The following is a 25597-nucleotide window of genomic DNA, read 5'->3' as shown; positions in this document are numbered from 1 at the left end:
ATGTGCCGTGACATGATACCTAAACGCGTAATATACACTGCTCGATTTTGATCGAATGAAGATACATGGCACCTGGGGATTGTAGATGTAGTGGTAACGGTTTCAGCGTCGTTCGCCAACAGGAAATGGAATCGTGTAGGTACCAGAGCATTATCTGTATCTACACTCTAACAGGAAATGTCAACAGCCGGAATTCTCAATGTGGTGCAGATGCCTGAAACAAGCGGACAACCATACCGTGGAGGCGTACTCGTGCTTCCTACAGACAACTGAGTGAAATTAATGGGGTTAAATTTTGGGGTTCCGAGTGGCATGATGGTCCTTCCAGAGAAACACCACACAAGGCAGACGTGCTTTGTCAGTTGTGCAACGATGTTGGTATCAGAGATCATTCTCACAGTCGTAGACGATGTGCTGGACGTCCACGCACGTTGGACGCCTGCCAGATCGTCGTATTGTAAGGACAGCAGTGGAAGATCGTAGAACAGCCACATCACAGATAAGAGGGTTTGTGAGCCCAGTCGTTCAGCACGAACTGTTGCAAATCGGACGTTAACAGTAGGACTAGAGGCGAGCACGTCTCTAGCCTGTCTCCCACTCACGCTGCGGCATCGACGTGCACGGCTCGGCTCGTGCCGTTATGGGATTAGCGATGGAGGCAGATTTTGCCTCACGCAAGTGACAGTCGTTAGGGAGGTCGACGTAGACGTGGTGAGTGCTGTCTCGTAGAATGCATTCATCCAGTTACAACTCTCTTTCACAATTGGGGTTTCTGGAGGGGTTGTTGTGAGACCCGTTAAAAAAAAAAATGGCTCTTAGCACTATGGGACTTAACTTCTGAGGTCATCAGTCCCCTAGAACTTAGAACTACTTAAACATAACTAACCTAAGGACATCACACTCATCCATGCCCGAGGCAGGATTCGAACCTGCGACCGTAGCGGTCTCGCGGTTTCTGACTGTAGCGCCTAGAACCGCTCGGCTACTTCGGCCGGCGAGGCCCGTTATTTTGCCATTCTTGTGATAGGAAGGTGATGTGTTGTTCCAACACCACCTGTGATACTCAACGTGCTCTGCAAAACGTGCAGCAACTTCCATAGCCACCACGATCTCCGAACCTGGCTCCAGTCTAGAACGTGTTGGGATACGATGGGACGAGAAGTGACTCGTGTGAAACTTACAGAACTTCATTTCATTTCATTTATTGCTTACTGAAAGACTTGTTGCCTATTTTAAAAAGCAGGTCGCACATTTTTTCAATTTTGCATGTTAGAATACATTTTCCGTTTTTCTAACATTTTTTTCCTTGAGCAATAAAAAAAGACTAACAATAATGAGTTGGTACTACAGTAACAATAATGACTTAGTACTGGGATAAAATGAACATAAATCGAGGAAAAGAAAACAGAAACAATTTAAAAATTTGAGAGGAAATTAATGATAGAAGAGGTTATTAGCAGAAGAAAGTGTCCCACTACCTGGCTCTTCCAGGTGGGAAGGAATCGGAACAACTTCGAGTCCGTACGAGATGGAGCAGCAATTTGCTTAGATCTAAGTACAAACGATGTTTATATGCTATATACAATTTTTCATTACATATTATAAATTAGTATACGTTTCTCATATTAATTTCACTGTTGATTGCTTGCAATGTCATGGCTTTTGCTGTGGGAGGGGAGCCTCTGAAGTTCGTCTAGCTTCACGTCCCTAGGAAGGTTCAGCTCAGTATATTTCTGTAATGTACGCCGTTACCAAGTTAAACTTAGCAATTATTTACATGTTACTTTCCTATATTTAAAATCCTTATACATGTTATAGATTTTTATGCATTTTATATTGTTGTATAATGTTCAATATATACTTTTTTTCATTATGCTTATTATTTTTCATATTATTCTATGAATCATATTGTCTTGTTCTGAGTTTGTTGAGGCATCCGATTCAGTGTTTGCGTTGTCGGAATCGTTCCATATGTTGAGTTGTCTTGTGAGGTGATTCTCTGTTCTCCGACTCATGTATGCTCCTTCCTGTCTGTATGTTGTGCGGAGTGCTTGTGAAATTTTGTCGGTGTTCAGTTCTAATCAGTCATCTGACTGTCTTATCCTTTGTAATATGTCATTGTCGTGCAGTTGGGGTCGTATATATCTCTATATGCCGCAATATAATGTGATGTGTTGTGCTAGGGCGATTTCTCCAAATGTTCATATGTCTGTGTCACTGAGGCCAACGCGATGGATATGTTGTGTGTATGGTCCATGTCCCGTAATAAAGTGGACCATACCACGTATCAGATCTATATATTTCATGCTCATTCCTTCTAGGATGTTCGGGAAGAATGTGTGTATTCTACGTCCTTTTCCTGTTGCGTCGCCATTCATTAATTTCTTTCTGGTCAGTTATTTGTTTTCCTGTAATTTCCTGTACTTTTTCCTGTCGTCCCTTTTTTATCCAGCATGCTGCTGTTCTGAAACGTACTGTAATGCCTATGTGGTACACACCCAGGACGACGCATAATGCCTCTATAGATGTTGTCCGAAGCACTCCTGACCTTCTTAATAGGATGCTTCTTTGTCCGCGTCGTACAATGGTTTTGGATGATGTGAGGCAGAGACCATAGGTCGTTGTGCTGGCTGCAAAGCTGAGAATGGACTCTAAAAAGGCGATACGAGCCGGCCGCGGTGGTCTCGCGGTTCTAGGCGCTCAGTCCGGAACCGCGCGACTGCTACGGTCGCAGGTTCGAATCCTGCCTCGGGCATGGATGTGTGTGGTGTCCTTAGGTTAGTTAGGTTTAAGTAGTTCTAAGTTCTAGGGGACTGATGACCATAGATGTTAAGTCCCATAGTGCTCAGAGCCAATTGAACCAAGGCGATACAGCAAATTCGTGTAGTCTCTAGTGGTAGTCAAAACTGTGCAGTGTTGGGTCTGGCTACATTATGCATCAATCTTGAGTTTTGCGTGGTTTGTCAACATATACACCGAGGTACCTTGTCGTAGACTTTCGTTGTATGATGGTATTGTTAAGTCTGATTGTTGGTTTTCTTTGTAATGCTCCCTTTAGCACTAGGTAAGCAGTTTTGTTGACTGCTATGTGAAGTTTATTGTTATTGCGTCAATTACTTACTTTTTGCACTGTCTGTGTCGCCTTTAGTTCTAGATTTGCTCTTGAACTGGCCGATATAATTACCAAACGAAATTACTCCTGTTACCGTCTTGTCCGTCCACATCAAGAGAGGCTCTATAGCGATGTCCTAGAATATGGGATCGTACATTGAGTCCTGTGGGCAGCCTTTCGTAATTATTTTGACGACTCTTTGTTGGCGTGCGCGCCATTCTATAACTCTATTGTTGCACTAGCCTGGGAGACTGTAATATAACGGTGTGGGTATCTTTGTTTCCCTAAATCTTGCAAATAGTGCAGACCACCAGAGGCTGTCAAATGCGCGGGTTGTATCGATTAGAATCGCAAGTACATATTTGTCTTGTGACGTTTGTATTCTTTGCAGTGCCTTGTTAATGGCGGATTCTATAGATTTTTGTGATCTAACCACGAACTGGTGGGGATTAAGGCCGAAGAGCTGTTTATGGGACTGGAGTCTGTCGCACAGCTGTCTCCCCTGAACCTTAGCCAACGTGTTTATCAATCAAATTGGTTTGTATGTCTTCCGATCCGTCTGGTATGTGTTCTCAGTGTTCTTGGTGATTACTGCATCTGCAGATTTACATGTTGTGTGTATCTTGTGTTGTTGTAAGGCGTCATCAGTAATTCAGTCAGAAAAGGTATGATCTGCAGAGCTGCATTCCTGACAGTTTCTTGGTGAATTCCGTCGGGCACTGGGGCTTTTTTGGGTTTGACTTTGTTAATTTCCAGGGAAACTTCCTCCTGAGTGAAAGGGATGACAACTTGATTAGTAGCGTAGTTAATTTCAGTTAGTCCGCAGGGATTGATGTGTTGTTGTTGGTCCTCAGTTTGATCATCTTCCGGAAGAAGTTTTCGGAGAAGATATTCTGCAGAGCTTCTCCAGCCTTGCGTAGTGGAGCCGTCTGGATATCTCAGTGCCAGTGGTGTTTTGATTTTTTCAGTCTGCAGTTTGTACGTTTCTCCCCAAATACTATTTTCCAACTGAGTCCGCACAAAGTTGTCCCAGTGCTCCTGTCTTGTCTTGTTAAGTTCAGTTTTATTCCTGTCTTTAGTGTCGCGATAGATTTGGAGCTTGATTTACCGTTCTCGTGCCCTTTTTGACCTTTGATAGTGTCGTCTTTTGTCTCATGAGTTCTTTCCGGTGTCTGGTCAACGTTGCCTAAGAATGCCAGCTATTTTCCCACTGCACATGTATGGTTCCTGTAGGCAAATTACCTCAGCTTCTTCTTCCTCTATTAATTTAATAAGCTCTGTCCCCACAAAGGCGATTCTCGTGCAATTTTATTGAATAAGTTCCATGTTGTTGGTGCATCTTTTGTATAGCCGCAGCCTTTCTGTTCCGTCTCTTTAGGGTCATAGTAAACACGCCCATGTGCCCTTACAAAATCCTTGTGAATTCGTTTCCAGTCTATTCCTTCACTTCTTCTTGAGGATGCCTGTCCCAGGAGCTTGATTAAGATGCAGTGGTCTGTCGGGAGATTTGCCGTTCTGTAACACTTTTGACAGTAAATGTAACTGGGTTTTCTCTTTTGATGCTAGTCAATTATAAGGATGAGCATTAATGCAATGGGCATTTAATTCTAAAGCATTATGTCAGGGTGAAAATACTAAATAAATAAATTTTTCTCTCTTAACAACATGTGGGCAGGGTGGGCTCTTCCTTGGCTCGGGTATGAGGTAGAATGAAACAGCATTTTTACATAAGATAAGTTTTATTGCAAGTTTTGTACAACTGTTTCCTTACTGGATCTTCTGGCTCGGAGAGCGGCAGCTGTGTCGTTTGCGAAGCCTTCTGCTGCTGCAGCGGCGGCGTCTGACTACGTGTGGCGGTGTGTCTCTCGTGTCTCCGTTTCGCCCAGTTGACTGGAGACGCGCCTCGTGCGGTGGCCCGTTTAATTATTGAGAGCGAAGTCGTGCATCGGATGGTGATGCCTTGGATGTGGCGTCCCAGTGTTTCTCTTCTCTAAGCGGCCGCGTGTGTTGTGCGTCGGCCAGCGGAGCGGCGCGGCGGGGGAAGGCCAGTGTCCCGAACTCGAACAACGGACTCCCGCTTGCCAGTCTTCGGCTGTCAGATCTTCATCCCATCTCACAGGTGACTGCTGATGTGAGGCCGTCTCCTTCCCGTCCTCACGAGTCACCCGGGTACGTAAAAATCAGACTTCAAATACATTTTAACTTTTGTCTTCTGGCACCGAGGCTGCTGCTTGCTATTCCATTACAGCGGCGGACTTGGTGCGTCTGTGTATGATGTAGTCTCTTCTTGCACGACGGTCTTCAGCACCGAAACTGACTGAAAACTATTGCTACTCTTGTCGGGCCCACTGCGTCTCGTGTATTTATTTTCAGTTCATTGGAGGTGAACGACTTCACAGCCATTGCCTCTTCTGTCACGTTGAAAAGCTTCTCGAAGAATCTTCTTAACGTCGGTCATTGGCTCTTGAAATGTAGGCGAGGGCCTTTGATCACATGTGACAACTGAGAAACACGTGAGCCGGTCGGGCGATGCCCTGACGGCTGAATCGACAGCTTCCGCTTATGTGGGGAGGGCGATGGCTTCTTCTGTTACGTTGAAAAGCTTCTCTGAGAATCTTCTTGAAGTGAGCTGGTTGGGCGATGCCCTGACGGCTGAATCGACAGTTTCCGCTTCTCTCCTGAACGTGCTGACTTCAAGCGCCGGCCGTTGCCACTGCTATTTGCCAGTGTGTACTTTTCTAAACTAAACTAAGTTTTTCATTTATTTTCTAATTTCTACTTCACTTTACATTGATTTCACTAATTTATGTACCTATCTTATGTACCACTCTACAGTTCGGAGTATCATTCTATGTGTTTGTTCAGTGGTTGGAAAACATATTTTACCCCTTCTGGATATTTCGTAGTGCTCTTAGGAAAATATCTTTATTTTCTAATCTACTAGGAGATGGGTTACTTTCAACTTCTTCATAGATTAACTCGCTGTTGTCTGTTGTAGTTGGTTTATCGTCTTTATTACTTGATACTTTGTTTCTCGTTGCGTTTCCGTCTGTGGTATGCAAATCTCTGAGTCGTGTATTTCTCCCTGCCCGTGAGTGTATTTGATGTTAGTTGTATGGTATCTGCTTGTATTCCTATAGTGGCTGTGTCTCCCTTTCCTTCTTGTGCCAGGTTTGTTTTGCTGTTTGGTGTTTTTGAGATCTTGTTGTCTTCATTGATAGCATTTGTGTTTACTTTGAGTGTTGAGGTATGTTGTGTGGTCTGTTGGTCGTTTTCGTTTACTGTCTTTAGTGTACCTGGGCTGTGTATGCTGCTTCCTTATGTAAAACGTATTGGTTCTATTCTGTTCTCACATTTTCTCGCGTCATATTCTTTTTTTTTGTTTTCTGCCTGTGTATTCCTTTGACTTATTTGATCTTTCTCATTATGATGCGGATGTGTTGCGTGTGTACTACTATGGCGTCGTATGTCATTCTGTGTGTGACTCGGATGCATATTACTTTTGTTTTGTCTCTCTGTGTTGTGTAGATTGCTATGTGTTACTTCATTAATACTTATATCATCTACTTCTAGAACCTCAGTTCTTAACAGTGTTACGAATTGGAATTTTGTCCAGTGAAAGAGTTGTAAGTAGGTTGTGTATGTTTTTTTATTGGCAACGTTACGTAGCGCTCTGTATGAAAATCACTGGCTGTGCTGTGTGCAGTCTGTGGCTAGTTTGCATTGTTGTATGCCATTGTAGTGTTGGGCTGCTGGATGTTAACAGCGCGTAGCATTGCGCAGTTGGATGGGAGCCGCCAGCAGTGGTGGATGTGGGGAGAGAAATGGCGGAGTTTTGAAATTTGTAAGACTGGATGTTATGAACTGCTATGTATATTATGATTTTTCAACACTATTAAGCTAAATACATTGTTTGTTCTCTATTAAAATCTTTCGTTTGCTAACTATGCCTATCAGTAGTTAGTGCCCTCCGTAGTTTGAATCTTGTATTTAGCTGGCAGAAGTGGCGCTCGCTGTATTGCAGTAGTTCGAGTAACGAAGATTTTTTGTGAGGTAAGTGATTTGTGAAAGGTATAGGTTAATGTTAGTCAGGGCCATTCTTTTGTAGGGATTTTTGAAAGTCAGACTGCGTTGCGCTAAAAATACTGTGTGTCAGTTTAAGCACAGTCATGTATAATTGTTCTAAGAGGACGTTTCAGAGTTCGTGTTTGATTTGCATAGCTACGTAATAGCCCATGGCTCCTTGTGTGCATGCATCATCAATGTAATCTCTGATGCGAAAATACTTTTCTTATACGATGGTACTCATAAGGAAACGCGAGTCTTCATTGTGCTGAGAGGCTGTCGTTCGTGACAGCCGTAAGTGTTGTCTCCGGGCTAATGCGCGCCTCCACGCTCTTCTTTTCGTGGAGGATGACTTGTATTTCCTCCCACAGCTGCTTTGAAATGTTTTAGTAACGGCGAGGTGGGATCTTGCTCCGTCCGTTTCGTATTCTTTTATATTTTTAAACATTTTTTAGTGAGCAAAGGCCGGTTCTCTCTATTTGTCTCTCGTACATTTGCCTGTTCGCAGAGGAATCTGGTCCCCTGAATTTATTGCATGTTCTGTTGAGGTGTGTGTACGGTGTACAGCCTACAGTGATATATTCTGTGCAGTCAGACTTTTTGTGACCAGGCTTTGCACCGTTTACCGCACACTTCCTCTTTGTCACACAGTTTTGTTGGGTGACCATATTCCCAACAGTTAAAGCATTTACGAACCGCCACAAACTCTTTAACACTAAGTGATTCTAACTGGATGTTGACTGTGCCACTTTTGTAATAACTGCTGGCGATCTCTTGGGCTGACATCAATTACGTTATTTACCGTTGGTTTTTCCCTTGGACCAGTTTTGAACTTCACCATTATCTCTTCTGTGAATTGTTCTTTAGACATGCGGTTGCTAAGATTAATTTCGTACTGTCATCATCTGATAATGTTGTAGGAACATTATGCACTGCCAAGATTGCTAGCAATTAGCGCGGTTCCTCACACCTGATATCTTTCAGATTTTTCGTTTTTCCAAAACTTTCTTTTGTCTTCTAGAGTTTCTGTTTCCAAAATTACTGTATTGGCTATCGTTCTGGTTGCTTTGACCTTAATTTTGTCCTGACTTGGATTTAAGGTTTCCCATTGTTCTTGCATTTTGGTTACTTTCAGATATGGAGAACAGTACGCTGGTTTGTTATGCTGTAGTCTGTAGAATTCGTTCCTCTACCTTGCTTGGCCGGCCGCGGTGGTCTCGCAGTTCTAGGCGCTCAGTCCGGAACCGCGCGACTGCTACGGTCGCAGGTTCGAATCCTGCCTCGGGCATGGATGTGTGTGATGTCTTTAGGTTGGTTAGGTTTAAGTAGTTCTAAGTTCTAGGGGACTGATGACCACAGATGTTAAGTCCCATAGTGCTCAGAGCCATTTGAACCATTTGAACCATCTACCTTGCTTGTTTGGTTTTCCTGCATTGACTGTTGCAGCGACTGTCGCAAATAACAGAGCAAGAGGTTTGGTTTCTGTACGAAATTTGTGATTTTCAGTTTTTAGTACTGCTATTTCGGCCTCGAGACGTTGTATGCTATCTAGTGCATCAGGGTCTTTTGCGGTGGCTAGTTCTCTCCGTAACCTGGCATTTTCTGCTCGCACTTCTTCATTCTGCCCATAAAGCTTCGCCTGGCCTAGACCCATATTTTGTTTTGAATTGGTGCAGGTATAGCCGATGACACTGTCTTGTCTTTAAGTGTTGTCTGTAGCTCTGTTAGCATCTCTTCTACAGCCTCTGTCATTCGCGTCTCCCTGGTTCTTCGTTTAGGTGTAAGATCCCCCCAGCAGTATCTTCGTGGTGTCCCTTGTGTTAACCTGCCTGTTTAGACTGTTCCTGCGGCCTTCGGTGGGGGCACCATTCACATAGGTGATGTTCCCGGCTGCAGATGCCAGCTTTGGTCATTTTCGTTGCTCCTAGTGTTCGCGTTGTTTACGCAAACAAGGAGCTATTGATCGTTTCGGAACATAGTGCACACATGCTAAGTATTTCACAACGTGAGATTTTTAAGAGCTCGCTCCAGGTTTCTGTTGTTAAGGTTTGTTACTGCACATTGGTAACAGCTACATTACTTAAAACAATCTCCAAATAGTTACAAATTACCACGCTGTCATTGTTTCTCGCAGTCACTAAAAGACAGTCTATTTCTAGTTTGGCTATAGCGTAAAACCAGGTAGCACAGGGCAAAACCTAGGAACACGCCGGCTGAATGACGCTTCGCGGCCTACCTTGCCTGTTGTTACTCACACGCACGTGCCGACGCCGTTGCTGCTGACCGTCAGCTGTTTCCGCAGTCGCCAACGTGTGTGTGTGAAATCTTATGGGACTTAATCGCTAAGGTCATCAGTCCCTAAGCTTAAACACTACTTAACCTAAATTATCCTAAGGACAAACACACACACCCATGCCCGAGGGAGGACTCGAACCTCCGCCGGGACCAGCCGCACAGTCCATGACTGCAGCGTCTTATGCCGTCGGCACACGGACCGTGCTGCCGAACGTTAACGTTGAGCGTGCCAAGTTCAACCTGCTGCTGAACGCTCAGGAACGATGCGACTTGTGCATATGGTACGTGCGCCCCAATGTGGTATACGCGATCGCAACGCACTGCAGCGGCAGTTGAGAGAAATTTCTAGGTCGTAAATCACACTGTTTAGTCAACGGGCGCGCGTAAAATTCCCAAGATAACTCTATTGAAACGCACATTTCCACCATCGTCTTGCCCGCATCTCGTGGTCGTGCGGTAGCGTTCTCGCTTCCCACGCCCGGGTTCCCGGGTTCGATTCCCGGCGGGGTCAGGGATTTTCTCTGCCTCGTGATGGCTGGGTGTTGTGTGCTGTCCTTAGGTTAGTTAGGTTTAAGTAGTTCTAAGTTCTAGGGGACCGATGACCATAGATGTTAAGTCCCATAGTGCTCAGAGCCATTTGAACCATTTTGAACCACCATCGTCCACGAAAAGGAAAGTACCATGTCCAATCAGTAAGGCCACAGGCTTATCGAAGTTCCAGTGCGTTACAAATTTGGAATACTTCTCCGCATAAGATAAACATTATTTCATAACTCCCACATTTTAGTAAAACCCCAAGGTCAGTCTTACTTGATCACTCTTCCTACCCAGTAGCAGAATCTATGCAATATGTGAATTACGAAGCGTAAAAGAAAAAGGAGCAATATATCTTTATACAAGTAGCACAAGCTGTCCTGTAGATTAAGCCAATCGAACAGTCACCCCTCAAAAAAGTTGAACTTATATTTACATAACATCAAATATTATACTATATATTTATATTAGACTAATAATAAAGTATCAGAACGTAATAAAAACGCGAAAGTTAGGAAACAAAATTTCAAAGAATTAAGACGGGAAGCAGCGCCCAACTATTAACGCAATACTGGGCAGTGACGCTACTCACTACGCTAAATCAAGATCACATCTTTTGTATGTGATCATATTATGTTACCCCGTACTGAAAACCGTAATTGTAGATATGTTAGTAATTGAAATTTAATTATAACAAATTGTATCAAGAAGAATACGTTTTGGGTGGATCTTCAGTGTGTCGCTGCCTTCAAATAGCCTACTCTCATAATACGCAAGTTACAACAATTCTTTTGCCACGAATACGATGTTTCTAATTATTTTATTGGAACGAATCACACAGTTAACAACGGGTTTCCCAGTGATTCTCACTTTGCTGTGCTCAGAAACGGCATATATACATATAGGCTTGAAATGAATGCCATTATGGCGCCTCACAACTCTGTACTGAAGGGAGACGGCGTGCTTGTGACGTAGGTGGCGTTGTGCCATCTCATTGGCCAACGGTCACACGCACGCTCAGAATATATGACGTGCCAGATATTGCTCTGCACGTTCGGAAAGACTCTCGACGCTCAACGTTCGGATGCACGGTCGTGTATCGACGGCTTTAGACCGCACGGCTAATCCCGCGCGGCAGTCGCCAACGTCATACGCCAGGGACGCCGCAGAGCCGATGTCACTGGTAGCCGGCGATGTTAGTTGGTATGACAGTGCTGCTGCTGCTGTTGCTGATGTAGGCTCGCTGACGCTTCGCAAGCTGAAGCGACGCGCCACGCCACGACCCGGACCACGGAGAACGACTGTTACACGCAGGCGAAATTCACGAACAATATTTACACGTATTTCGTGACCACAGTTTCATCCGCACAGGCCGCACTCACTCACAGTGGTGCTGATGGCATTACCTACACTCTCTAACCGAACGCCAACGTTAGTGGATTCAGTTTTCCACCGTAATTGCGTACTACAACCGGAGCGTACATTAACCAACTAACGACACAGTGGCCATCTTGGCTAGTTGGCTACAGAACTACGTGAACAGGTCGAGCAGGCTTGGCATAACGTATCCCAGGGCATTATTCGCCATCAGTTCGATCGACTACATGCCAGAGTCGGCGCCCGCATTGGTGCCGTGGAAGATACGCCAAGTACTAACACTGGTGCTTCAGCATGGATCGATAACTGGCAGCACAGAATTGCTTATGCTATTGATTTGTAAGTGTAATCATTTCATGTATTGTATATGCACTGTTGCCGCAATAAATGCTGAGTGAACTGGAAAACTACAAAAACGCCTACTTATTTTTACTCCTACTGTGTATAATCGTTCATATGATGGTTATAAAGCAAAACTGGTAGCAAGAATATAGAAAGTATAGACAGCTGAATGTGCTGCATTTCATGAAATTTAAGAAAAGAAAAGGTTTCTGCTGATGTTTGAGAATACACACTTCACCTTACTTTTCTTTTGTTTTAGGCAAACGTGTACCGATTCTCCATATCATGGCCACGAATTTTACCAAACGGGGATACCGATGTTATCAACCAGGCAGGCATCGACTACTATAACAATGTCATCAATCTGCTTTTGGAAAATGAGATTCAGCCCCTGGTGAGTAGTTCAGTTTCTTTTAACATTAATCAAGAAGGAAAAATATCAAATGATGCCTAGTTGCAATATACAGTTACCCTGATTTGACACTGTTTTGAAAAACTGAGTGTGATATCAGAGCGAGAAGACATACTCTGACTGTGGATATTTTATCACAGACACAGTCCCTTTGACTGTTTAGAGATGTCACTAAACCCGCCAAAAGATGTAAAGAACCATGCATGAGCAGCGCCTATTAGACGGAGGGGGACCGACAGCCGATCAGTTCCAGTCATTGCACCAGGAAGGAGGTACTCAGCTCGTGCCTAGACGGCCAATATCGCAGTTCGATCGCGTCCGCATTGTTACTTTGTGCCATGAAGGGCTCTCAACAAGGGAAATGTCCACGCGTCTCGGAGTGAACCAAACCGATGTTGTTCGGACATGAGGGAGATACAGAGAGACACGAACTGTCGATGACATGCCTCGCTCAGGCCGCCCAAGGGTTAGTCCGGTGATGACCGTTACCCAGAGGAACACTGTCAGCAACGGCACCATATTGAATAATGCCTTTCGTGTAGCCACAGGACGTCGTGTTACGACTCAAAATGTGCGCAATAGGCTGCGTGGTGTACAACTTCACTCCCGACGTCCATGGCGAGGTCCATCTTTGCAACCACGATACCACGCAGTGCGGTACAAATGGGCCCAACACCATGCTGAATGGACCGCTCAGGATTGGCATCACGTTCTCTTCAACGATGAGTGTCACATATGCCTTCAACCAGACAATCGTTGGAGACGTGTTTGGAGGCAACCCGGTCAGACTGAATGACTTAGACACCCTGTCCAGCGAGTGCAGCACGGTCTAGGTTCCCTACTGTTTTCGGGTGGCATTATGTTGGGTCGACGTACGCTGCTAGTGGTCATGGATGACGGCGTAGCGGCTGTACTCTACGTGAATCCCATCCTCCGACCGATAGTGCAACCATATCGGCAGCATATTGGTGAGACATTCGTCTTCATGGTCGACAGTTCGCTCCCCCATCGTGCACATCTTGTGAATGACTTTCTTCAGGATAACGGCATCGCTGGACTAGAGTGGCCAGCAAGCATGTTCTCCAGACATGAACCCTATTGAACATGCCTGGGATGGATTGAAAAGGGCTGACCCCCAACCACTCTGAGGGATCTATGCCAAATAGCCTTTGGGGAGTGGACCAACAGTACCTTGATGAACTTGTGGGTAGTATGTCAGGACGAATACAGACATGCATCAATGCAAGAGGACGGGATACTGGGTATTAGAGGTACCGGTGTGTACAACAACCTGGACCGCTACCTCTGAAGGTCTCTGTATAGTGGTACGACATGCAATGTGTGGGTTTTATGAACAATAAAAAGAGCAAAAATGATGTTTATGTTGATCTCAATTCCAATTTTCTGTACAAGTTTCGTAAGTCACAGAATCGAGGTGATGCAAAACTTTTTTGATGTGTGTATATAGGTTCCATAAGGGATTCTCGACCATCATGTAACTGTTTGTTAATCGTACTGTGTCCAAGGGTTCGGCCTGCAAAACTTAGAAAATACTTAAGGACAACAGAGTGTTAGCACTATGGAATCATTCAATATTAGGAAAGTTATACGTCTAGTCGGATGGCTAGAGATGAAAAAAAAGTCATTCCGGGTTTTCGTCACATGGAGAACTTCTAACTAACCGTTGTGGAGGTGGACAGAGATATACTGGTGGTGAGCGGATGATATGGGAGATGGGGGAGTGGTGGACACAGAGTAGAAGGAAGTATGCACAATATACACTCCTGGAAATGGAAAAAAGAACACATTGACACCGGTGTGTCAGACCCACCATACTTGCTCCGGACACTGCGAGAGGGCTGTACAAGCAATGATCACACGCACGGCACAGCGGACACACCAGGAACCGCGGTGTTGGCCGTCGAATGGCGCTAGCTGCGCAGCATTTGTGCACTGCCGCCGTCAGTGACAGCCAGTTTGCCGTGGCATACGGAGCTCCATCGCAGTCTTTAACACTGGTAGCATGCCGCGACAGCGTGGACGTGAACCGTATGTGCAGTTGACGGACTTTGAGCGAGGGCGTATAGTGGGCATGCGGGAGGCCGGGTGGACGTACCGCCGAATTGCTCAACACGTGGGGCGTGAGGTCTCCACAGTACATCGATGTTGTCGCCAGTGGTCGGCGGAAGGAGCACGTGCCCGTCGACCTGGGACCGGACCGCAGCGACGCACGGATGCACGCCAAGACCGTAGGATCCTACGCAGTGCCGTAGGGGACCGCACCGCCACTTCCCAGCAAATTAGGGACACTGTTGCTCCTGGGGTATCGGCGAGGACCATTCGCAACCGTCTCCATGAAGCTGGGCTACGGTCCCGCACACCGTTAGGCCGTCTTCCGCTCACGCCCCAACATCGTGCAGCCCGCCTCCAGTGGTGTCGCGACAGGCGTGAATGGAGGGACGAATGGAGACGTGTCGTCTTCAGCGATGAGAGTCGCTTCTGCCTTGGTGCCAATGATGGTCGTATGCGTGTTTGGCGCCGTGCAGGTGAGCGCCACAATCAGGACTGCATACGACCGAGGCACACAGGGCCAACACCCGGGATCATGGTGTGGGGAGCGATCTCCTACGCTGGCCGTACACCACTGGTGATCGTCGAGGGGACACTGAATAGTGCACGGTACATCCAAACCGTCATCGAACCCATCGTTCTACCATTCCTAGACCGGCAAGGGAACTTGCTGTTCCAACAGGACAATGCACGTCCGCATGTATCCCGTGCCACCCAACGTGCTCTAGAAGGTGTAAGTCAACTACCCTGGCCAGCAAGATCTCCGGATCTGTCCCCCATTGAGCATGTTTGGGAGTGGATGAAGCGTCGTCTCACGCGGTCTGCACGTCCAGCACGAACGCTGGTCCAACTGAGGCGCCAGGTGGAAATGGCATGGCAAGCCGTTCCACAGGACTACATCCAGCATCTCTACGATCGTCTCCATGGGAGAATAGCAGCCTGCATTGCTGCGAAAGGTGGATATACACTGTACTAGTGCCGACATTGTGCATGCTCTGTTGCCTGTGTCTATGTGCCTGTGGTTCTGTCAGTGTGATCATGTGATGTATCTGACACCAGGAATGTGTCAATAAAGTTTCCCCTTCCTGGGACAATGAATTCACGATGTTCTTATTTCAATTTCCAGGAGTGTATTTGGCGAGTGCATACGCGAGCGAAGTCACGGGGAATGGGCCAGTTCTGTCAATAAATGTCTTTAGACAGCTGTTAGATTTGCATACTTGGACACTCTTCAGCTTCACTTTACCAGTACTTGGGTATTTTTCACTTCTATTGGCCACATCTGAACATTCAGTATGTTAATAAGATGACGCAAGGCCGTAGAGATAAATGTAGGCCATGTACCTTTTCCTTGCAGGTGACAATGTATCACTGGGATCTTCCTCAAGCGCTGCAGTATATTGGCGGATGGCCAAATTCCATTCTAGCGGACTACTTTGTCGAATACGCGCGAGTGCTCTTCGAGAACTTTGGCGACAGGGTAAGTCTAATAAGATAAAACTACGAAATGACAATTCATTTCATTATGATATGTATTGTATTCTGAAGGAATTTATTGATAATATACATGAAACAATTATAGTTTATGCTCCAGTTACGCCATGTATCCCTTATCTACTACTCTTTTTGACGGATACGCTACCATTATGGTGTGTAATGCGTCTTTTGTATCATCTCTGTGCAAATCACTGGCGGATTCTTGCACCAGCAGCGTAGTGAATCAAATAAAAACATCTTCCTGTTGTAGTCTCCCGTGATTTTCTACTGAGACACAGAGTCATTTTCGACGATTTTCCTACCTAGTTGTTTAGCTGATATTTCTATAAGATGTAATCGGCGAAACGTACTGAAAAAAACCTGTATTTTCATAAATAAAAGTCTATTGAGTGTGCAGGATCGATAAAGGTATTCAAGTGGAAATTGACAGGCAGTCTCTTAATATTGATACATAAAGTACTAGTTTCAGATCGCTTAACTATTTGTTTGGATGTATGTATGTCACTAATCAAGAGTGACGTTTTGCGAAAGTTTCCTATGTGTGAACATCTTGAGATACAATGTCACTGAGAAACTGGTTAGAGTTGTTGCGAGATGGTAGGTGCCAATGGACATACATGTTCTCATTTTCAGGCGGGCCTGATAGAGCATACTTAACCCATTAATCTAACTTAGTACAATTTGTGGTGTGACAGAGTGTAATCGACATAGTCACAAAATAGCCGAGGAAAAAACTGTGTGCCCGCATCTCGTGGTCGTGCGGTAGCGTTCTCGCTTCCCACGCCCGGGTTCCCGGGTTCGATTCCCGGCGGGGTCAGGGATTTTCTCTGCCTCGTGATGGCTGGGTGTTGTGTGCTGTCCTTAGGTTAGTTAGGTTTAAGTAGTTCTAAGTTCTAGGGGACTGATGACCATAGCTGTTAAGTCCCATAGTGCTCAGAGCCATTTTTGAAAAAACTGTGTACAAACTCCTTGAAAGAACTGTCAAAAGCAGTTGAGAGCAAAAAGGATATCTCACACTTTTAGCTTGCTTAGAAACAGTAAGTGAGGAACACATAATTGACAACAACTTTAGGTTGCCTCCACACAGCATGCATTTACATCAAGAAACGATGTTAAAGCCATACTACATTTCAGTTGTAGATCCAACTTCACAAAATCGAAGGAATAATGAACTTTAACATCTATTCGCTGTCTAGGTCGTTAGATATGAGTCAAAGGCACAACTGGGAAAGAGTTGCGGAAGCCATCAGTCTACATTCACGCGAAATGATTTGGGAAATCCACAGAAAATCAAAAACAGGATGGTCAGATGATTGTAATTCCCACTGGAAATTATAACAGTAGCAAAAACGGGCTTGAAATGATGCGTTGTTACTATACTGCTTTCTGGAATAAGCTTTCTGGAGTCGTCATTAGGCATTTTGCCAAGGCCAAGGAGTTAAACGGCATAATCCGTAGTTAACATAATAAAAATAACAACGCGAATGACTAGACGTACTGTTAATGATACACAGAAGACAGATGTCACATTTTAGAAGTTTGAACTGTGGAACGATTTAAGATTACAGTAATGACATGGATGAAAAACTGCAGACATTTCGAGCAATATGTAAACCAGTTGACAGCACACTTAGAATTAAGCGTTATGAATGATGAAATGTCGACTATCGTGGTGTATTAGTACAGCACGTGCGTGGAAACTGAAAAGTCGCGAGATCGATTTCCGGTCCGACCACGGAATATTTCATTTGGCCTTAAAATTAGCCTTCACTTCTCAACGATGCGGTGATTCGCCGGAAACGTCACTTTGTGTGCATTCCACGTTAAATTTGCAGGTACCCCGTTTGCGGTAGGACTCCTGGGGTTGACTTAGAGACTTATACCGAGCCGTTGAGCCTAACGGAATTATCATCATCGTCATTATTATTTCTATTATCATTATTACTATTATTATTACTAACCACGCTGAAATAACTGAATGCAGAAACATATGAAAAAAGAAAAAAAAAAGAGAATAAGAGATGAGACACTACCTTAACGAAATTTTGAAATGGAATAGCGACATGAATCGATCAAGGAAACGATGGATACAAATTTCCCTAGTGTCCCATCTGAAGATCAGAATATGTACGTTTCCACCTTTCCCATTCAAACTAAACTAATCCTAGAGACAGGAGTTATAGTTACATCACTCCCAACTATAGCGAGTGAAAACGGCTCGATAGTCACTGCCACCTATGGCTCACGACAACCTCAATTACAGAGACAAGTGGAAATACGTAACAGTGAACTGAAATAATTGAAAAGACAATATACACTGGAAGAGAAATTATTAATGAAACTGGAAATAGAGTTCTGTGAACGTATCAGCAGACAAGTAAAGAACATTCAATGGTTTGAAGTCCTTTTTCTGTTTGAGTCATTAGTCTTTTGACTGGTTTAACATGCCTGCCACCAATTCCTCTCCTGTGCCAACCTCTTCGTCTCAGAGCAGCACTTGCAACTTATTAGCTTATCTTCATAATTATTTGCAGAATGTACTCCAATCTCTGTCTTACTGTACAGTACTTACCCTCTACGGCTCCCTCTAGTGCCATAGTACTGATTCCGTGGTGTCTGAACTGATGTCCTACTATCCTCACCCTTCTTCTCGTCAGTGTTTTCCACGTAGTCCTTTCCTACCGAGTCTGCCCCTTCGTCTTGTCAGTGCTTTTCGTATATTCCTTTTGTCGCCGACTCTACGGAGAACCTCCTCTTTCATTACTTTATCAGTCAACCTAATTTTCAACATTCTCCTGTAGCTCAACAGCTTCTCTTCTGAAATAGTACATGTTTCACAACCGTAGAATGTTGTGCTGCAAATGTACATTCTCAGAAATTTCTTCGTATCTGTAGTACTAGTAGGCTTCTCTTGGCCAGGACTAATATTTTTGCTGGTGCTAGTTTGCCTTTTATGTCCTTCCTGATCCGTCCGTCATGAGTTATTTTGGTGCCTACGAAGCAGAACTCGTTAACTTCATCTACCTCGTAATCTCCAGTTCTAATGTTAAGTTTCTTGCTGTTGTGATTTCTGCTAGTCCTCACTACTTCCATGTTTCTTCGGTTTACTCTCAATGCACATTCTATTCTTATTAGAGTGTTCACTCCATTCAGCAGATGCTGTATTTCTTCTTCACTTTCTCCACTGCAATGTCATCAGCAAATCTTATCATTGATATCCTTTCATCGTGAATTTTAATTAAATTCTTGAACCTTTATATATTTCCGTTATTGCTGCTTCGACGTACAGATTCAAAAGTTGGGTCAAAAGTCTATATTCCTCTCTTACATCTTTTCAATCCGAGCACTTTGTTCGTGGTGCCGGCCGCAGTGGCCGAGCAGTTCTAGGCGTTTCAGTCTGGAACCACGCGACTGATGACCTCAGATGTTAAGTCCCATAGTGCTCAGAACCATTTGAACCATTTTTTGTTCTCGGTCTTACACTATTATCGTTCCCTCACATATGTTACCCGGCTTTCCCTATATCTTAACCATATTTTTCTCAGAATTTCGAATATCTAATATCATTTTACACTTTCCATCGCTTTTTCCAGGTCGATAAATCCTACGAAAGTGTGTTTATTTGTCTTTAGTCTTGCTTCATTGTCCAACGGTAAGTCAGAATTGCTTCTCTGGTGCCTTTACCTTTCTTGTAGTCAAACTGATCGTCATCTAACACATCTTCAATTTTATTTTCCGTTCTTCTGTATATTATTCTTGTCTGCAACTTGGATGCATGAGTTGTAAAGCTGATTGTGCGGTAAGTCTCGCACTTGTCGGCTCTTACAATCTTGGTAATTCTGTGGATTATGGGGTTCTGGAAGTCAGATGTTATATCGCCAGATTTAAAAATTCTACACAGCAACGTGAATAGTCGTTCTGTTGCCACTTCCCCACAATGATTTTAGAAATGTTATCTATTCTTTCTGCCTCATTGAATCTTTAGTTTTCGAAAGCTCTTTTAAATTCTAACTCTAAAACTGTAACCCTTATCTCTTCTTTATCGACTATTGTTTCTTCTTCTATCATGTCATTAGACAAGGCTTCTTCCTCATAGAGGCCTTCAGTGTACTTTTCCCACGTATCCGCACCCCCCCCCCCCCCTGCATTTAACAGTAGGTATCCCATCGTATCTTAATGTTACCACCCTTCCATTTAATTTCACAAAAGGCCGTTAACTTTTCTGTTTGCTGAGACAATCCTTACGACAATCATTTCTTTTCTGAATTCTTCATATTTTTCATGCAGCCATTTCGCCTTAGTTTCCCCGTACTTACAATTTATTTCGTTCCTAAATGGTTTGTCGGTTGAAAAAGGGAGGGGGGAGGAAGGGTGAAGAGAACTGACCAAACTGCTAGGTCATCGATCCCCATTCCTAAATGACTTATACTTTTGTATTCCTGAGTTTCCATGAACATTTTGGTACTTCCTTCTTTCACCGACCAACTGTGTTTCTACTGTTACCCATGGTTTCATCTTAGTTTACTGCTGGAAAGAAAAGAAATTTGTACACCTTGTAAGAAGTTTCCAACTCACTCAAGATTTATTGTTGCAGCACTGTATAGGGAGTACATAAAATGATTACTTTTATAGATCACTAGCACAAGCGGTTCTGAGGTACCACTTATCGACCCATGCTGAAACACCAATATTAGTACGCAGTGTAACTTCCACGGGCGACACTGCACAAGCTGACTGTGACATCTCGTCGATCATACAGAGGGGATATTATCGTGGGATACCTAATGTCACACCTGCTCGACCAGTTCACGTGGTGGTATACGAGTTGTTGGCTGACGGGTTGCAAGAGTCTCTTCACGTCCCATCACGTCACACATGCGTTCGATTGGAGAGAAGTCCGGAGAATGTGGTGGCTGGGAAGTTGCTGCACTTGTTGCGCAGCACGTGAAGTCGAAAGGGCAGTGCGTGCGCGAGCAGCACCTTCCTGTTGCAAGAACGACAAAAGAACGGGTCTAACAACATTTACACGTACCGACCACTGGTTAGCATCCGCTTCACAAACAACAAATCTGGACGAGGTTTGTAGCTTATAGTACTCCAGACCACAACGCTTGGGGTGATTCCATTGTCTCTACGAGACAGCCCTCAGCGGATCTACGTCGAACGCACAAATGACCATCACTTGTGTGCAGGCAGAATCTGCTTTCATCGCTGAAGACCACGACACGCCATTACAAGTCACTCTCTGGCGGGACGAGCCAAGCCGTGCCCATCGATGCTGTGGCTCGATGGAAGACGGGCTAGAAGCCTGCGTAGTCCACTGCTAGTAATCGGTTCGCAACAGCTGGTGTTGACACGTCTGGGCTCATAAGCACTCTTATCTGTGTTGTGGCAGCTGTATGATCTGCCACTGATCTCGTTGCAATAAGACGATCCTGGCTTGTGTCCGTGCGGCGCGAACGTCCAGAACGTCGTCCACGGGTGTGAGAATGAAGACGTGACCACTGATACCAGAATCGTTGCACAACTGGCGCAGCATGTCCAGCTTGTGTAGCAGTTCTCCGAAAGGATCATTCCGCCACTCTGGAGGCGACAATTTGGCCTCTTTCAAATTCTCTCGGTTGTAGGAAGTACGAGTGCATCTCCATGACATGGTTACCTGCTTTCTTTACACTGAGCCTTCTGACTGTGAGTATTCCCCACTAGGCGGTAGACGCAGATGTCAATCTGGTAGCTATTCTGCTACGATACCTGTTGGCGGACAATTTCGAAACCATTATCAATACATCTACCATTCCTCTGGTGACATATGCCGTCATCGGATCACAATCTGTGTCGTCTTTCCAGATGCACATTTTTTTGCGGCAGTGTATTTTATTACTAAGTTCACGTTAACTTCCGCACTCACTGCCCCGTAACCAGTTCACCGAAGGGAACTATATTCTGTCTAATTCTGACATGGTTAGTGGTTCGTAAGAGACCCTGACGCACACGGCAATCTGTGTCATAAAATATGGAAGCTTTATGGAGTAGGAAAAGCTTCATTATAGGAATCAAGAAGTATTCCGCAAACAGTGGTATTGCGAACCAGCTCACTCAGTTCAGTCACGAGTAAAATGAAATAGGTCTTTGTTCAGGATATCCGAAAGTAATGTATATATTCTTTCAAACTGCATATCTCTTTAATTATAAGACAAGGAAATAAAAAATTTTGGGTGTCATATGCAATAAGGTGTGGCTTAAGATAGTACATGCTTAAAATGACCATCTTCCACCACAACGAACCGTCAATAACGACTTAGAACAAGCACCATACCTTTTATTGTTTAGTATCTGCACAGGCGTTACATGGCTGTTACATTACATTGTCCGTGTTGGTACTTCGCGGGCCATGGGTTACCCACACCGACAGAGGCTCGATAATAATCAAAAATGGTTCAAATGGCTCTGAGCACTATGGGACTTAACATCTATGGTCATCAGTCCCCTAGAACTTAGAACTACTTAAACCTAACTAACCTAAGGACATCACACAACACCCAGCCATCACGAGGCAGAGAAAATCCCTGACCCCGCCGGGAATCGAACCCGGGAACCCGGGCGTGGGAAGTGAGAACGCTACCGCACGGCCACGAGATGGGGGCGATAATAATCGGGGAACAGAGTACCGCGAGAGGAAACATAACCTCACTGTGCAAGTCATTCCAAGAACAGCTTCACTCATCATATAAATGTAAACATTGGCATAAATGTGCGGTCTTATTACCTATTGCGGATTTCAACAACTTACAATCATCAAAGCAGTGGCATATAAGGAGACATGCCAAGTTCCACAAATACTTGAAATTCCTCAGATCAGTTAAAGAATGTAAAGTAGAAGACATCATAAGAAAAGAATATGTCAGCAATGAGCTTAAAATATTTGCAATAAGAGAAACAGTCGACACAGATAAGCAGACCTAGGAACAACATATAGACAGAATGCAACAACATAATCCCAAAAAAGGTTTTCCTATGAATACCACAGAGATGAGGAACATAGATCGAACCGGAACCGTTGAAGCTAAGATGCTGAATCCGGAACAGCTTCCTCGTAGCTAATCCATGAATGCAGATGATGATGATGGTGGTGGTGATAATCTCTGAAGTATCGTAAGAAGCAGCTCCGTGAAGTTGTTTGCGGATTATGCAAGTGGTAACCACAAGGTTGACCAAGGCGTGATAAACTTTCATAGGTACACAATGTGCTGATGGCATGCAGTCCAAAACTCGGCCCGTCTCAGCATTACATCTGGATTTTGTTCGGTCCTTCTCGGTATAGCGCGATATTTCTTTTAGCAGTTCGATGCGACTCTTTGCTCCAACATTTTGTGAGACTTATGGTGATCGGCAAGACTTTCTCCTATTGTGCACAATCGTGGTGTGACTCCAGTTTATCCTTCGCTGTTTGGTCATCGTATAAAGAAAATTCATAGATCCAGTGGCTGTTGGCGCAAAAGGAGACACTCCAGCTATCTATCTTCATAATCGTTTACAAATGAATTGGAGCCACAGAGGACAAGGATGAGAACTCTCAGTACCTGTTATACACAGTATAATCGGCGAGTACCGAAAAAAGCCACATTACAATTCCATGTAGAAGATTTACTTGACGTGAAAGAGCTAAAAATTACAAAGATCGATAGATGATTTGTACGAGATTCATGGCACTGTGCATCAAGAACAACTTTGAATTAAATATGCAGGCCCAGAACACGTGTTAGAATTGGTGGCGCAGACAGTAAATTTTCTGATGTGGCACACATTATGACATCGTCATTTGCAACAGATTCTGATGGAGCTGAACGCAGAGTATGGAGACGTTATATATTACAACAAGTCATAAAACATACATGGAACGAGTTTTCGATTAGAGCCCCTACTATTATTGAATTTCTGATGAGAGAAAAAAGTAAGATCAAAAATTACAAAGTTCGGACTTGATTCGAAACCTTGAATTTTAAATATAGTTGACTGAGACTTCGCTCAGTAAGGCATTGCAAGGTGAGGAACAACACGATTCTGATTTCATCGGTAAAGTGGAAAATCACATTTTGGATGGGACAACTTCTAACTAGAAACACTGCCCATTTCTCTAAGTAGAAACTCTTTCTACTTCCCTAAGCTCAGTGGCATTAAAGAGTACGTGAATTTTGAATAATTCACTGTGGCTTTTAATTAATTAGAGGACTAGATTTCCACACCCTCGATGAAACTGCAAATCAGTTTTTGTGCTGTTTTAGAGACCATTCGCCATTTCGGATGGAAGTGCCGCTGTACATCTTGCACATGGAATCGGTCGATCTGCAATGTAATTCCCGTTTAAAAGACAAATCCTTTTACGTTAACACTGTCCAGGACTTGTACATTGTTTTCGTTGGTAAGTGTTTTCACGTCTCTACAGTGAGGCCTAAAAGCGTGGTATAAGTTCTTTGATAGTTAAATTACTGTACTAAAATATTGTTTTGTTTATGATCTATTTTGCTGACAAATATGAAGTACTGAAGAAAGCCACACGCCTCGTGCAGCACTTTTGCAGTATCACCTTCTTCTCCATCCACCCAAGCAGACAATCTGGCATGATAGAGGTGGACGCCAGAAAGCTGTAGAGAAGTGTAAGAACACCTACTGAACACCCGAGGTTGTTGCAGGTACTGGCAGTGGAACTCAACCATAGTAAATGAGTTGGTCATAAATATGTGGAAAGAAAAAAACACTATTCGATTGCACTACAGGCTGTGCATTGCTGGAACCAGTAGCAAAATCTTACTATAGCTATGACTATCCGCCGAGAGCGACGTTGTGGAGAACGATCACACGAAGTAAGTTGTAGGAAAAGCGGATACCAATCGGAGATTAAGTCGAAAAACCCTAGGAAACGTAACCACGGGAGTGCCTCACAGAGCACTTGATAGACCGATTCTTGGATATTAAACGTCAATTTGTTGCTCTTAATAGGTGGGATTAATGGAATGGACGCAGAAGATACAGAAAACGGGTGCGTTTATTGAGCGGAGACGTTACAGAGGTGTCCAAGAAACGCCCGTAGCAGCCACTACAAGCAGAGAGGCATACGCAAACGGAAAAGCTCATTTTTGCAATTTAGAGCATGCGTCCCAAGCGAAGTCAGGAAACACGCTACTTTAGTCGAAACAAATCTCGTTTAATGATTATATTCGGAAAACCAGAGAAATTATAACAAATTGTACTATGGCTTACCGAAAGTCGTTCAGATTTTTTTCTTCTCTCATCTTACAAGTCACATTTGCATCCAGCGTCCTCAGCTATTTATATCTATTCCAATCTCTTCTTTCCATACAGCTTTTACCCTCCACAGTTTCCACAAATACTATGGCAATCATTTGTTGGTTTCGTAACACGTGTCCTATGATCTTTCATTTCACTGTTTTCCTCAAATTTTTGTCCTTTCCGATTTCATTTTTTATCAAAGTGGCCAGAACAATTGCCAACATCTCCTTCGTTTCGATTCTCTTGTTTTCTGATTCTCCCATAGACCATGCTGTGCTATGCAATGCTGCTACGCAATGCTGTGCTTCATACGCACATTCTGAAAAATTTCTTGCTCACACAAAGGACTATGTTATACTGTAGTAGATTTCTTTTGGTCAGGAATTCACTCTCGGCTTTTACAATTATGATTATTGTATCGTCCATGCTTCGTCCGTCATGGCTTACTTTGTTTCTACGACGACAGAATTTCTTCACTTCCTCTAATACGTGGTCCCGAATTTTCATGTTAAGCTTATCGATAGCCTCATTTCTGCTACTACCAAGCAGTGTGTGATCATTAGACTGCTCATTCGATTCAACAGATCTAGCAGTTCTTCCTCTCG

General features: G+C 44.1%; 1 protein-coding gene across 1 annotated transcript in view; it reads left to right on the top strand.

Moving 5' to 3' along the window:
- LOC126199002 (myrosinase 1-like) overlaps nucleotides 1-25597 on the top strand; it is a 122494-nt gene that overhangs the window by 13129 nt on the left and 83768 nt on the right. The window contains exons 3-4 of the mRNA XM_049935681.1: nucleotides 11985-12119; nucleotides 15565-15687. Coding sequence (XP_049791638.1) covers nucleotides 11985-12119; nucleotides 15565-15687 — 258 coding nt within the window. The remainder of the gene's footprint in view (nucleotides 1-11984; nucleotides 12120-15564; nucleotides 15688-25597) is intronic.

This window comes from Schistocerca nitens, chromosome 8, assembly GCF_023898315.1.
Source record: "Schistocerca nitens isolate TAMUIC-IGC-003100 chromosome 8, iqSchNite1.1, whole genome shotgun sequence".
In the NCBI taxonomy this organism is placed as follows: Eukaryota; Metazoa; Arthropoda; class Insecta; order Orthoptera; family Acrididae; genus Schistocerca; species Schistocerca nitens.
This window is presented reverse-complemented; position numbering and strand designations above follow the sequence as displayed.